We start from the raw sequence: 13,008 nt of genomic DNA, 5'->3' as shown, positions 1-13,008 counted from the left end.
TTAAGAGAGATGTCTATTTTAGAAAAAAGAGTCTTACAGAGTCCTACTAGGTTTAGAAAGAAGAATCCGACTCAAATTGTGTTAGAACAGACCTTACATCATAAATAGAGGCTATGTACCTCATTTTTTTAATGATTAATGAAAGAAAATAGAACAAAAGCTCTACTTTTGAAATTCTTCTATCTTCTTCTAGTTAGTTTTAGAGAGATTCGAGTGGAGCGGGTTGAAGAAAATCTTTCTTCTCCTTGATCGGATTATTTTTATTCCAAACTATTTTTTTTATGAGATAGTATCATAGAGATAGGTATTTATCTAAGTATTTTATTTATATGCTTGACTCAGCTAGAAGTGTTAAGAGGCACCTTACTGGGCTATTAGCTTATTACTTTATTTATTTATTTTTTTGTTATCTTTCAAGTGTGAAGAAGTAGCTAGGAGTATAGGTTAATTTGGAGACAATGTTTAATGAGTATATTGTAGATGGTTAATCTCACTTTGATTCTTTTGAAATTACAGGATGTTGCCATTAGGCTTATTGTGCTTAGGTTTATCGCCACCATAAATTTTATCACTAGTTGTTTGTGATTGTAGTAACTCTTGCTTGGAAGTTCTATATTCTTGACTTAAGAATTTCAGGTAGGTCTTGCATGTCTCAAGGTGCTAAGTACTATGAGATATGTGGCTGTTCATCACATGCTCAGCTCGTGCTGTTGGACCGGAGCGTGACACACATCCTTCCCCTTGACCTTTTTAACATCCTTCAGGCTCCAAATTTGCCATAGTTCACAGGTTTCCTTTAGTCTCTTGGACAATCCTAAGCAAATGCCAGAAATGCTTAGAACCTGCCATCATTCTCCAACTGATGAACAAATAGCCCACGATTTTCTAATGCTCAGCACAGAGCACATCTCAAAGGCAAGTTCCAGTTCCTCTTTGTTTGATTCTCCACTGTTAATAGCTTTTTAATCAACAACAGCCTCCCAATATCTCTAAGCTTCTTCAGAATTGCACTCCTCCAAGTAGCATAAAAAATAGGAGGAACGGATCCCTCCGCAGTGGGGGGAAAAAAAAAAAAATCATAGAAACCTTTCACATGGAAGATCCCATATCCTAGTCACCCTGTCTATTCCCTCATTCAGAAGCACAGGCTGTTGGATGCTAACCAAATCAGCAGCCTCATCTTGCTCCTCCTCAACTTGGGCCAAATAGAAAGCTGACTGTTCTCATCCCTTGCATAATTCTCTACTAACTGATGGAGCTTAATAGTAGGAGGAGTTGATTCCCTAGCCACAAGAATCTGTCCAAAATATAGCGTCAGCCCCATACCCAACCTTCACATTTATGCTTGGTGAAAAAAAAAATCTCTTTTGCCTTCAGAACACTCTTCCATGCAGGTGAAGCAATGTTGCTTGGGGAAGAGCTTGACCATCCAACTCTTTTTCTATATAGTATTTAAGTTCGACAAAACATTTCCAAGATAAACTTCCTTCCAGTAGCAGTCTCCACCACCACTTCAACATCAAAGGTTTGGTGCTAAAAACCTTGATGTCCTACTGTAGGAGGCTTCTGTAGTGACTGATGTGAGTGGTTTTATTCAGTATGGAGCTTTGTAAAGCAGTCTGCACATATTAAAAGATAAACCGATATCCTTGAACTCCCATTCTCTCTCTTCCTCCTGCATTTCGCCATTTAGCACCAAAAAGACCTTCTGTTACTGGTTCTCTTCTGTATTGGCCGTGTTTTATATGAAACATTAATTAGTTCATATTTTTCTACATGCTAGTGCCCTTCCAAAAAGATCCTTACGATCGAGGAGTGCTCTGAAAGAAAAATTTCTATCCTACTCCACTAACAATTTAATCTAAAAGTAAAAACTCTCCACTATCAACTCTCTTGTAGAATATCTTAATATAAACTAACAAGAAATTAAGCAGATGAATGACTGCGAAGGATTAAACATGATTCCCTTGTGGCTTCGAATTAAAGAATACATAAGACTATATTGCATTTCCGCTGACCGAACAGGCCACAGTGGACGCAATAACGCCCACAAGGTGGTGGTGATTAGCCAAAACAAATAAATAGCAGCATTAAGAAAAGTGAGAAGAAAAGAACGCGTACGGATTCCTTCCGTGACACGGATCCTTGCTCTCTCTCTCTCTGTCTCTCTCTAGTGGTCTTCGTACCACGGCCATTTCGTCCGTTCTGGTGGCCTCCTACCCACTCAATCCATGATACGCTCCACTTGGATGGCCACCAAAACGACCGTATGTCGCCACCTCTACTTTGGCGTCATTTATGAGTTATTCTGGCGTTGGTGCAAGGATGGCCAAAGGCAAAGAGTGGGGCTTCCATGGACCGACAGGAGAAGGTGGTGAGATTGGTTGGGTGTTGGCCAAGATCTGAGGAAGGTCTCATTAACTGGCTAAGCTGGAGCGTCACCACGCACTTTCCCACGCGAAGGAAGGGTAGGTGGTGTCATTCCCTTTCAGACCTTCCATTATATTGCTCGGTTATCATATTTTTATCATCCTGCTTTTTCTTCGTGCTGTGGTCTCTGACTGCTTATCTTATCTTCATCTCCACAGAAATGGAATGGTTGCTTACCATCATTGCCATTGCTGGTTTTTTCTAAGATAACGGGGAGTGGTTTTTCTAAAAGATATCCTTTGTGGGAGTAGTAGGAGTGTAGGAATTAATATGCCTTGTTTCCGGTCCATTTTTGTGCCTTACACGGAACGTAGTTCACCACCAAGTATGTGATGCATTCTAAGTATCGCACTAGACCTTCAAAAAGAAGGGCAAGATGTGAGCACATCAGTTGCAATTGGATTCGCTGCATGTTGCTGCTAATATTTTTAGGGGCAATTTGGTTGACGGTAACTAAACGAGTTGCAAGCTAATTTGCTATGAGTGACTTGTATGGTACAAGTATTCGTGGATATTTGATTGCCTGGCTCAAAGTCATTTCAGCTGCAGATAGCTAAATTAAAATTTTTGATCTTTTGCTGCATCATTGTTCGCGACTAAAGTTGGCTGCAAGTGAGTACTAGCTAACCATCCACTATAATTTCTATTGGAATTGAGTTGAATATTAATATAATATAAAAATATATACCACAAATTATGTAAAATTATAATATGATCACATATCTATAATTTAATGTAAAAATATAATGATAAACGACATGTTGCTGCCATCATATTACATCATTATATAATGCAACTATAATAACACTATACAACCTATGATACAATATATTCTAATATAATATGATGGTAAGTACAATATTGGCGATATGTATAGCATATAGTATTGATTCTACCATGAACTCTAAAGTATTACAATATTATAATAACAATTAGATAAAATCATTTGATGTCATAACCAAAGATGCCATGATATGTATTATAGCAATACTACGACAGGCGCCATCGTTTTTATAAGATAAGATTAAGATATCATACTATAAAATGCATAATAATTGGATGATATAACATCAAATTATCATGCAACTGCTATTATCACAAATTAATCACACATGCATGCGTCCATGGACACCACTTACTTGGTCAACTATATCTACGATTGTCTCTTATTAATATCCAAATAGAAAATAGTATTTTTTGCAATTACAATCACAATAGCAAGTCAATTAACTAAATAGACAATTGCAAACATAATTTCTACTTACAACTACAACTTCTATTACATACAGAAGGAAATTAAAGAATAGCTAAATCATAGCCAACTATTGATATGTTGGATCCTTAAAAATCATACAACCAACTATTAGTTTCGCTTTCAAAAAATGGAGGATATATGTTGCTACTTAAAGCTAAATAATAACTCTTGGCTAGCTCTTTTGGATGAGGTCTTGAGTTGTTACAAATGGTATCAAAGCAGACCCAGCTCATTGCCTATGTTGATTAGAGGATACTGCAATACGGCCTGTTTGAGTTAACTACAGGTTGATCGTGGTATTTGAGATTGGATTTGAATAGATTTGAACCTTGAGCTTAGCAAGGATCTAGGACTTAAGCGACGAAGAATATGTGAGCACCCATGTGGGCATATGTTTTGTTCCACATCGGCTATGGGCCAATTTTGGATACTTATATAGGGCTAAGGAATGCAAAAAATATCTTTCGGCTAGCTTTTTTAATTAGAGTTCTGGATTGTTACAAATGATATCAAGCGGATCCATTTTATGGTCTATATGGACTAGGGGACACCACAACGCGACTCTATTATAGCCAAACATGAGCCGATCATGATGTCTGTAATTAGATTTGAGCAAATTTATATTTTTAGCTAGTGATCGCGTCATGTACGAACCACAAACCTTTTAACCTTTAACGGCACTATACTAGGAACCAGAAAGATTTGAGGAGCATTGCATCTAGACATAAAAAACCAATATAAAGTTCGGTCTAGATCATTGCATCTTGACGAAGTGGCTGGAAACTAATTAATTTCCAAGAGAGGACGGCCCCACATTTTAGGTTCGCAGAGAACCCACCACCTAGCTTAACTTTGAGAGTTAAAAGACTTTATTTAAGAGCGAACGCCCTGCAGCGCAGCAAGGCTACAAAAGGGGTAAACTCTTAGTTTTAACACCCAAAACTGCCCAGTATATTGTCTTACTCTTATTCGATTCAGCCAGAAAATGATCTAAGCTCGAACGTGTACTAAGACTTGGCTCATAAACAAGCCGATCGAGTTTGAACATCTTGAGCACGCAATATTGAATAAAAACTTACATTGGTTTGACAAGAAGCTTGTCCAAGCTCGTTTGAAACAATAAATAAGCCAAACTTGAGCATACTCTATATGAAGCTTTGCTTGAGCGCACATTGAGCTCAACTATTATCCTTAATTATCATGCGTATCGTAGGCCAGTTTTAAGCAGCCTGCTACTAGACTTTGCTCAACTGGTTTGCACTCCTAATAACTAGCTATGTTTTCTTCCCAAACCACTGACCTTGATGAACCGAACAGGCTGATAGCAGGGACTTCACGCTATCCGCCTTCCATACTCAAGTTGTAAAAACTTGTTGCAGCCAGGCCTGCAAAGGATTCAGACTGATTAGATTTCAATTGCTATCGCAAACCATGTAATCATGTTTTAAGATCTATCACGTGCTCACTATAGCAACCTTATCATGCGCTCTTGGTGTGGTCCCTTCTTATGTGGGACCCACGTCATTTGAATTTTTAAAAAAAAGGATAAGAAAGAAACCGCCAGCTTGGGTGAGGTGATCGCAAAGAAACCGGGAATCTGGGTTCTACGAAAGAGGGAGAAAGAAAAGAAAAATAGAGAAGAAGAAAAAGAAAAAGTGCTACTTTGTTGGACAATTGGATGGTTGATTTTATTTAGATCTGGCTAAAATTTTAGTATATTATTTCCGACATTGAAAGTTATAGATTGAATGGTTTGGATGTGGTGAGATTCATCCTCTATTTTACTATTTATTATTAAAATCCATCTTATTGATGATGAATGTTTTTTTATTGTGGAAGCTAATATTAAATTTTGTTGATGTTTGTGCAGTGATGGATGATGATAACATTAGAAAAGATGTACAAGAAGATGATGGTAACACAATTGATAAGCTCACACCTGTCAATGATGTGCCAGATGAGTATATTAATTAGCAAGACCCTCCAGAACCACCAATTGAGCTTCAGTTGAGAAAATCTACTAGAGAGCACCAAACTTCTCAGAGATATTTTGCTCATGAGTATGTGATGATTATTAATGGGAGAGAACCAGAATGCTACCAAGAGTTTTTAAATCATAAACAAAAAAGAAAGTGGTTAAAAGCTATGTAGGAGGAGATAAAATCTTTGCATGAGAACCGCACATTTGAGTTGATGGAACTACCTAAGGGTAAGAAAGCATTCAAGATGAAGACCGAAGAGAAGAGCTCACAATTAAGGTACAAGGCACGGTTGGTTATAAAAATTTTAGTCAGAAAAAGGGTAGACATTGAAGAAATTTTCTCACTTGTGGTCAAGATGTCTTCAGTCCGAGTTATTCTTGGTTTATCTGCAAGCATGAATTTGAAGATTGAACAATTTGACGTAAAAAATGCCTTTCTCTATGGTGATTTAGAGAAAGAAATTTACATGGAGCAGCGAGAAGGGTTCATAGTTAAAGGCAAAGAGTATCTCGTGTGTAGATTAAATAAAAGTTTTTATGAAAAATTTATATGGAGCAGCAAGAACGGTTCATAGTTAAAGCCAAAGAGCATCTTGTGTGCAGATTAAAAAAGAGTTTGTATGGGCTCAAACAGGCATCTCAGCAATGGTATAAAAAGTTTGATTTATTTATGATGGACCATGGGTATAGTAAAATCGCTTCTGATCATTGTGTGTTAATTATAAAGAGATCTTTAGCAAAAAAGAGATTCTCTAATGAAGATTTTATTATTCTCTTGCTTTATGTGGATGACATGTTGATTGTTGCCCATGATGCTAAGAATATTGAAAGCTTGAAAAGAAAGTTAAATAAGTTTTTTATCATGAAGGATTTGGGGCCAGCTAAACAAATTCTTGGCATGAGAATTACTCAGATAGGAAGAAAAAAAAGATTTGGTTATCTCAAGAGAGATATATCAAAAAAGTATTAGAAAGATTCAAAATGAGCAAGTCCAAACTAGCTTGTTCTCTACTTGCAGATCACTTCAAGTTAAGTTACAAGCAGTATCCTACAAGTTAGAAAGATAAAGAAAAAATGAAAAAGATTCCTTATACATCCGCAGTTGGCAGTTTGATGTATGCTTTGGTTTGCACAAGGCCGAATATTGCTCATGCAATTGGGGTTGTAAGTCGGTTTTATTTCTAATCCTGGTAAGAAGTATTGGACAACTGTTAAATGAATTCTCAAGTATCTCATAGGCACTTTTAGAGTCTGTTTATGTTTTGGTAATGGTAAACCTGTGTTAGATGGTTACACAGATGCATATATTATATAGATTCTAGAAAGTCTACATTAGGGTACTTGATAATTTTTTCAGGGGGAGCAATGTCATGGCAATTTAAGCTACAAAAGTGTATCGCTTTGTCTACTACAGAGGCCGAGTATATTGCAGTTACAGAAGCTTGTAAAGAATTTTTGTGAATAAAAAATTTTCTAGAAGAGTTGGGCCACATGCAAGAGAAATATATACTTTATTGTGACAGTCAAAATGCCATCCAACATTTCATTCGAGATCCAAACACATTATTGTGAGATATCATTGGGTTCGGGATGCTTTGGAAATGAAGTTACTGTGTCTTGAAAAAAATTATACTGACGATAATGGGTCAGATATGACGACTAAAACTTTGCCCATGAAAAAAATTATTGCTTGTAGAGAGAAAGCAGGCATAGTGGAACCCCTCATATGAGTTGAGAGGCAGAGATTTATTGGTGCGGTCCCTCCTCATTTAGGACCCACCTCATTTGAATTAAAAAAAAAGGATAAGAAGAAAACTGTCGGCTTATTAGTGATGAATGTTCTTATTGTGGAAGCCAAGATTAAATTTTGTTGATATTTGTGCAGCCTTTAATTCAATTAGAGAGGATTTAATGTAATTCCATAGAATAGTGGAAGTTTCTGGTTGGACTAGGTTTCATAGTTTTTTTTTCACACTGAAGGATTTTTTATGTTCAAAAAATTGTGTTACCTTTTGTGTGTGGATTGCTTGATTATTTTGCCTGTTAATTGTTTGAGTAGATTGCAGAGATTATTATTGTTTAGTGTGTGATATCCTATTTAATTACATCAAGAGAGAAAATAAATTTACGGCATCATTATTTCTTTCTTGATGACATTTTTCTCAACACATTCCTGTATGCCAAGGACAATCTTGGCTGCATGGCTGCAAACTGGTTGCAGAGGTTTTGCAGTAAGATGGAGCACGGATGATCTGCTGCATGTTTCCTGCCTACCTTTGCTAAATAAAAATAGTAAAGTGGTCATTTTGTCGTTGCAGCCAATATACTTAGTAAGCAAGCGATCAAGAAATGGATCCCACATCAAATGCACTTATGTAGGTGGAAATCTCATGCGTGCGGGCCTTCCTTGCAGCATGCTCTCTCGTAGCAGCCACTATGGTATCCCCTTTCAATTGTTCAAAAAGGTTTTGTATATCTCATTGATTCTGTGGACCAAAAAGGTGGCGGGCCAAGAAGCTATGATGTCGACTTCACTTAATAGGGCTTCAAAACTAGTCCCATCGCATCTATAAATACTCCTTTAACCAGCACCATGTGTTCCCTAGAAGATACAAATTAAGCACTGGTCCAAAGATGTCTCCACCAGCAGACTCCAAAGCTAATTCAGTTGTGATCCCCATTGCCGAAGATGAAACACCTCCCCACGATGAGCAAAAGCAGCAGCCCGAGCAACGGCAGGACTATTCCTTCGTTAGTTTGCTTCACTCTCTTCTTCCTCTCCTTCCACAAGTAAACGCTCGATGGCTGATACACGGCGCCAAGGTTGGATTAGCCCTGGTCCTGGTCTCGCTCCTCTACATGCTTGAGGTCGTCCATGATCGGCTCGGCGACAATTCGATGTGGGCGGTCATGACTGTAGTCGTCGTCTTTGAGTTCACAGCAGGTAAACTGGCCAAAGAAATCTGTAGCCTTCTAGGAAGAGCATTATCATTTGGTATCATACATATGGTTCATACTGAAATCTTGTCATTTACGATGACAAATTATAGCTCTATGAGATTTTCGCACCGAGATGGATTTTGATGGTAACATATATATATGTTTGCATAAAACCTCAAACAAACAAATGAATAAAAGAGCACATATAAAACCCGTCCTCTATCTATTCTCTTTTGCTTTCACTACTTGGAAAGCGAAAAAAGTCTTGCTACCAAAACTTGTAAAACAATTGCAAGAATAATAAGTTGGCATCGAATCTACTGCTTAGTCTAGTTGATTTGTTACTCGTTGAACATTACTGCCAACAAAAACAAGAAATGAGAACATCACCAAAAGATCCTAGCTAATGTTTGATCGAGTAGGATGCATGTTCAGTGGCTTTGAACTTTGATATGCCATCCACGTCATGAAGACCCCATGCTTGCGGCATGCAAGTGTATTTGGTGGAAACTTTTATTCTTGCTGGCTAGTGGGGCTAAAATGCATCGCCCTTGCCATCACTACCATCTATCAATTTCAGCCAAACATGTACCGCTGTCGTTAAGATTTTGTACAAGGGTCGGAGAGGAATTGAGGCTATCCAGCATCATCAGACAATAACGTTCCTTGCTGTGAATCATTCATGATCCCAACTTAGACCTAGATGACAACAATCCCAAAATAAGATAGTGGAGGTCACTACATATTGACACCAAAGAACCTGATACTGGAATCATGAATATGTTAGGTTCCTTTTTTTTTTTTTTTTTGAGAAAGAGAGTTTTCTAATTCATTATGTTCTGTCATCATTCTGATAATGCCAACCTAACTTTATTCTTGCCTCTATCACTGTCCTCTCCTGCACCCTTCGAGCAAAACACTGTCCTTTCTCCTCTGGGTAAAAAGGTTCTTATTAATTTATTACTAGAAAGTAGAAAAAATAAGTTTAGTGTGCAATGGAAGGTGGACTTCAGAATTCGTGTTTGATAGTTGACGTGGGTTGAAGCAGTCCGCTAGTGCATTTGAGGTTGAAGTGATCCTAACCCACTTATATATGAATCCCAGTCAGCTGTGGTTGCACTAGTTCCTGCAGCAGAGAAAAGGTTTCCACTACACAGTAGAACCAGACCTTGTCACTCCTCAATTTTATGCCTACCATGAGCTCTTGTCTCGATAAAATGATAGCGAGGGCTGAAAGAAGCATTTCATTTAGTAGAAAGACATTATCCTTTTTCCAGCTCTCTCCTAATATTGCTAAATGTTCCTTCAAATATGGATCGATGTATGATGTTCAGTAGCTATGCAGCAGGGTGGGGGGATGCATGGTGCTCAGTGCTCACCTTTGGCTCATTTGGTTTAATTAATGCTGCTCCTGAACAATGATTATAACAAATTTATCCATTAATTAGAAATAAAAATTCAATCTAAGATTGAACAATTTTTGGCGATTAATAATACTTTTTGCACCATGGCTAAAAGCATTGTATTCATAGTGTTGGTGCAATATTAATTTCTAATCTAACCAAAGGATTACATTTTTTTTTCAGGTGCGACCATTGGTAAGGGAATTAATCGTGGGATAGGCACTACCCTAGGAGGAGGGCTTGGCTCTTTGGTGGCTCTTTTGGCTCAAGAGATTGGTGGAATTGGCAAACCTATGGTCATCGGGATCTCCGTATTCATCTTCTGTATGCAACCTCTTTCTTGAATTTTTGAAAGACCTCATATTCATATCATTTACAAACCTTTATATGATGTCATTTCAAAGCATATGTCTAAGCATTTGAGATCTATATGAATCACAGCCTTGTCTTCATGTTTCAGGTGGAATGGCCACATATTCTCGGATGATTCCTAGCTTTAAGAAGAAGTATGACTATGGGGCATTGATTTTTATCCTTACATTCAGTTTGATTGCTGTTACTGGAATTAGAGGCGATCAAATCCTTAAAATAGCAAGCGACCGGCTTTCGTCGATATGCATGGGCTTTGCCATATGCATAGTCATAGGCTTATTCATCTTTCCCATTTGGGCTGGTGATGAGCTCCATAATTCATTGGCATCCAAGTTTGATAAGCTTGCATGCTCAATAGAAGGTTTGTCACCAGACTCTGACCTGTTAACAGGACTTACCTAAAAAATAATCACATTATGAAGCATGGTTATTTCATTATCATCACATACAAAAACTGTGTGCAAAAAAAAACTTCAGCAATCAATATCTAATTGTTTGAGAATCAGTACTAATGTTTAAATTTTTTTAAAATACTGGTTTTTCTTTAAGATTCTCCATTTTTTAACATTCCAAGTAGATCGATATAGAATTTTTTTGTTTCGTCATTTGGTCTGCAATTTTTTTGCTCTTCTTCAGTTTATGTTGCATCAAGATTTTGCATTGTGAAGAAAGAAATACTATTTTAAAATTTATTCCCTGATTATAGATTTATTATTTTAATGTAGAGTGCTTGGAGGATAACATAAAACCCTTGGATGAGAAAAAGGGGACTCAACTGGCCAATCCTCACAGTAGTTGCATAGCAGTTCTATCCACCAAGTCTAGTGATGAGACTTTGGTAAGCAACTTCTAACCATTGACTATTACAGTAATCCCCTAGTCTTTTCCCATAATGTTTCTCCGCTACAATCATCTTTTATGTTTTGATCGAAAAGTGTTTGATAATCGAAGTCACGACAACAAATAAGGATCATAAAGCATGCACCGAAACATTTCTCCAACTCTAAATTGCGATAGTTTTATCTTGTTTTAGGCCAATTTTGCAAAATGGGAACCATGGCACGGGCGGTTTGGATTCTACTATCCTTGGAACAAGTACCTACAAATTGGGGAGTTGCTGCGGGAATTGGCAGCTTATATCCTATCACTAAGAGGATGTCTACGATCTAAACAACAAGTAAGAAGTTATATAGTTTTACTTCATTCATATTTAGTAGACCAATTGATGTAATTCTATCATCCGTTTTCAAGTAAACTACCTATTCATGGGTCACCTAAATCTTACATGAAGAATAAATGCTAGTGTGACTTACTAATCTCATTTTTGGTGTTAGCCTTTAAAATCATGTGCGATGATGGACATCGGAGATTATTACAAAGCGACGTGTGTACTGCTTGCAAGCACATTGAGAGAACTTGGGCACAACATCTACGATATGAAGCGGAGTCAGCAAAGGGACTCAATCTTAGCAAAATTTGAGATGACAAGGTCGGAATTATGCTCAACTGTGCTGGTGTCAAAGCTAGCAAATCTTATGAACCGAAGTGGCAGTATGGGTGGTGGAATTTCAAGCACAAGCATTTTGTTTCTGTTGTTGGAGATTACTGACAAGATAGAGGAAATTGTTAAAGAAGCAGATGAATTAGAAAAACTTGCATGTTTTTCTCACACATAACTCATATATTGTATAAGGGGAGTTAATTTTGAATTACATGAGTCCATGATACCCAAGGTTTAATATAGTTATCATCCAAACATAAACGAGACCGGGTGCCAGTAAAAGTATATTGGTATGACGACTTTTTGTTGTTCCAAGTATATGATGAACTTTTAAGGATCAACGAGCTTCACATTTACAAAAACTACTCTATAATAAACTTGTAACATGATAATTAATAAAATCCACATATAATGTGTATTTTTTTTTCTCCTCCCTTCCTCCCTCCCTCTCTCTCTCTCTCTCTCTCTCTCTCTCTCTGTCTCTCTCCATTTTTTGTTTTCAAGAAAACCAGTGCATACCTAGATGAGAATGTTTTATGGACCCCGAGACCACAGCTGATTATTTTTCCAGCTGAAGTCAAGAATACATGGAGACCCACAAAAATGACTCGGAAAAAGTCACTCAGCTGCCTTTTTGAGTTACTAAAGCATTTTGATATAGAAAGAAAGGAAGAGTAATTGGAAGCATAAATTTGCTCAAGCGCAGGGGATAAAAAAAGGTGGAGGGGGAGGGGCTGCTGGTATGGAAGAGTGACAAGCCCGAAGCAGGCACTTTAGGGAATTTCTTCTGCTTCTTCTTCTTCTTATTATTATTATTATTATCATTATTATTATTATTATTGTTATTGTTATTGTTATTATTATTATTATTGTTATTGCGGACACACTTACCCTCTCGTCTTCTTAAAAAGAAAAAAAGAAGAGGGGGAAAAAATCTTCCTCCTTTCCTTGCAAGAATATAAATATAATAATTTTTTTGCTCCGTATGAGTACTCAAAATTTTTTCGGCGAATAACCGATGTGGAATTAAATATACGCTCACACATGGATCATCATAATAATTAGATCGTACAGAGGCATCTTAAATATTGCAGTTAAATGGTGCATGATAGGAGGCTAATGAAAT

At 37.2% G+C, this 13,008-nt stretch overlaps 1 protein-coding gene across 1 annotated transcript; it reads left to right on the top strand.

Annotated features, from left to right (window-relative positions):
* Nucleotides 1–8,210: 8,210 nt before the first annotated feature.
* On the top strand, nt 8,211–12,319 carry LOC103708037 (aluminum-activated malate transporter 2-like). The gene is made up of 6 exons (XM_026805000.4): nt 8,211–8,610; nt 10,193–10,333; nt 10,470–10,742; nt 11,107–11,219; nt 11,415–11,558; nt 11,716–12,319. The coding sequence occupies exons 1-6, from the start codon at nt 8,301–8,303 to the stop codon at nt 12,055–12,057; spliced, it is 1,323 nt and encodes a 440-aa protein (XP_026660801.4). The 5' UTR covers nt 8,211–8,300; the 3' UTR covers nt 12,058–12,319.
* The last annotated feature ends 689 nt before the right edge of the window (nt 12,320–13,008 follow it).

Source organism: Phoenix dactylifera, chromosome 8, assembly GCF_051530095.1.
Source record: "Phoenix dactylifera cultivar Ajwa chromosome 8, Ajwa_hap1_PhDact_Kaust_v1.1, whole genome shotgun sequence".
NCBI classification, from domain to species: Eukaryota; Viridiplantae; Streptophyta; class Magnoliopsida; order Arecales; family Arecaceae; genus Phoenix; species Phoenix dactylifera.
The sequence above is the reverse complement of the archived record's forward strand: the minus strand, read 5'-3'. Positions and strand labels throughout refer to the sequence as shown.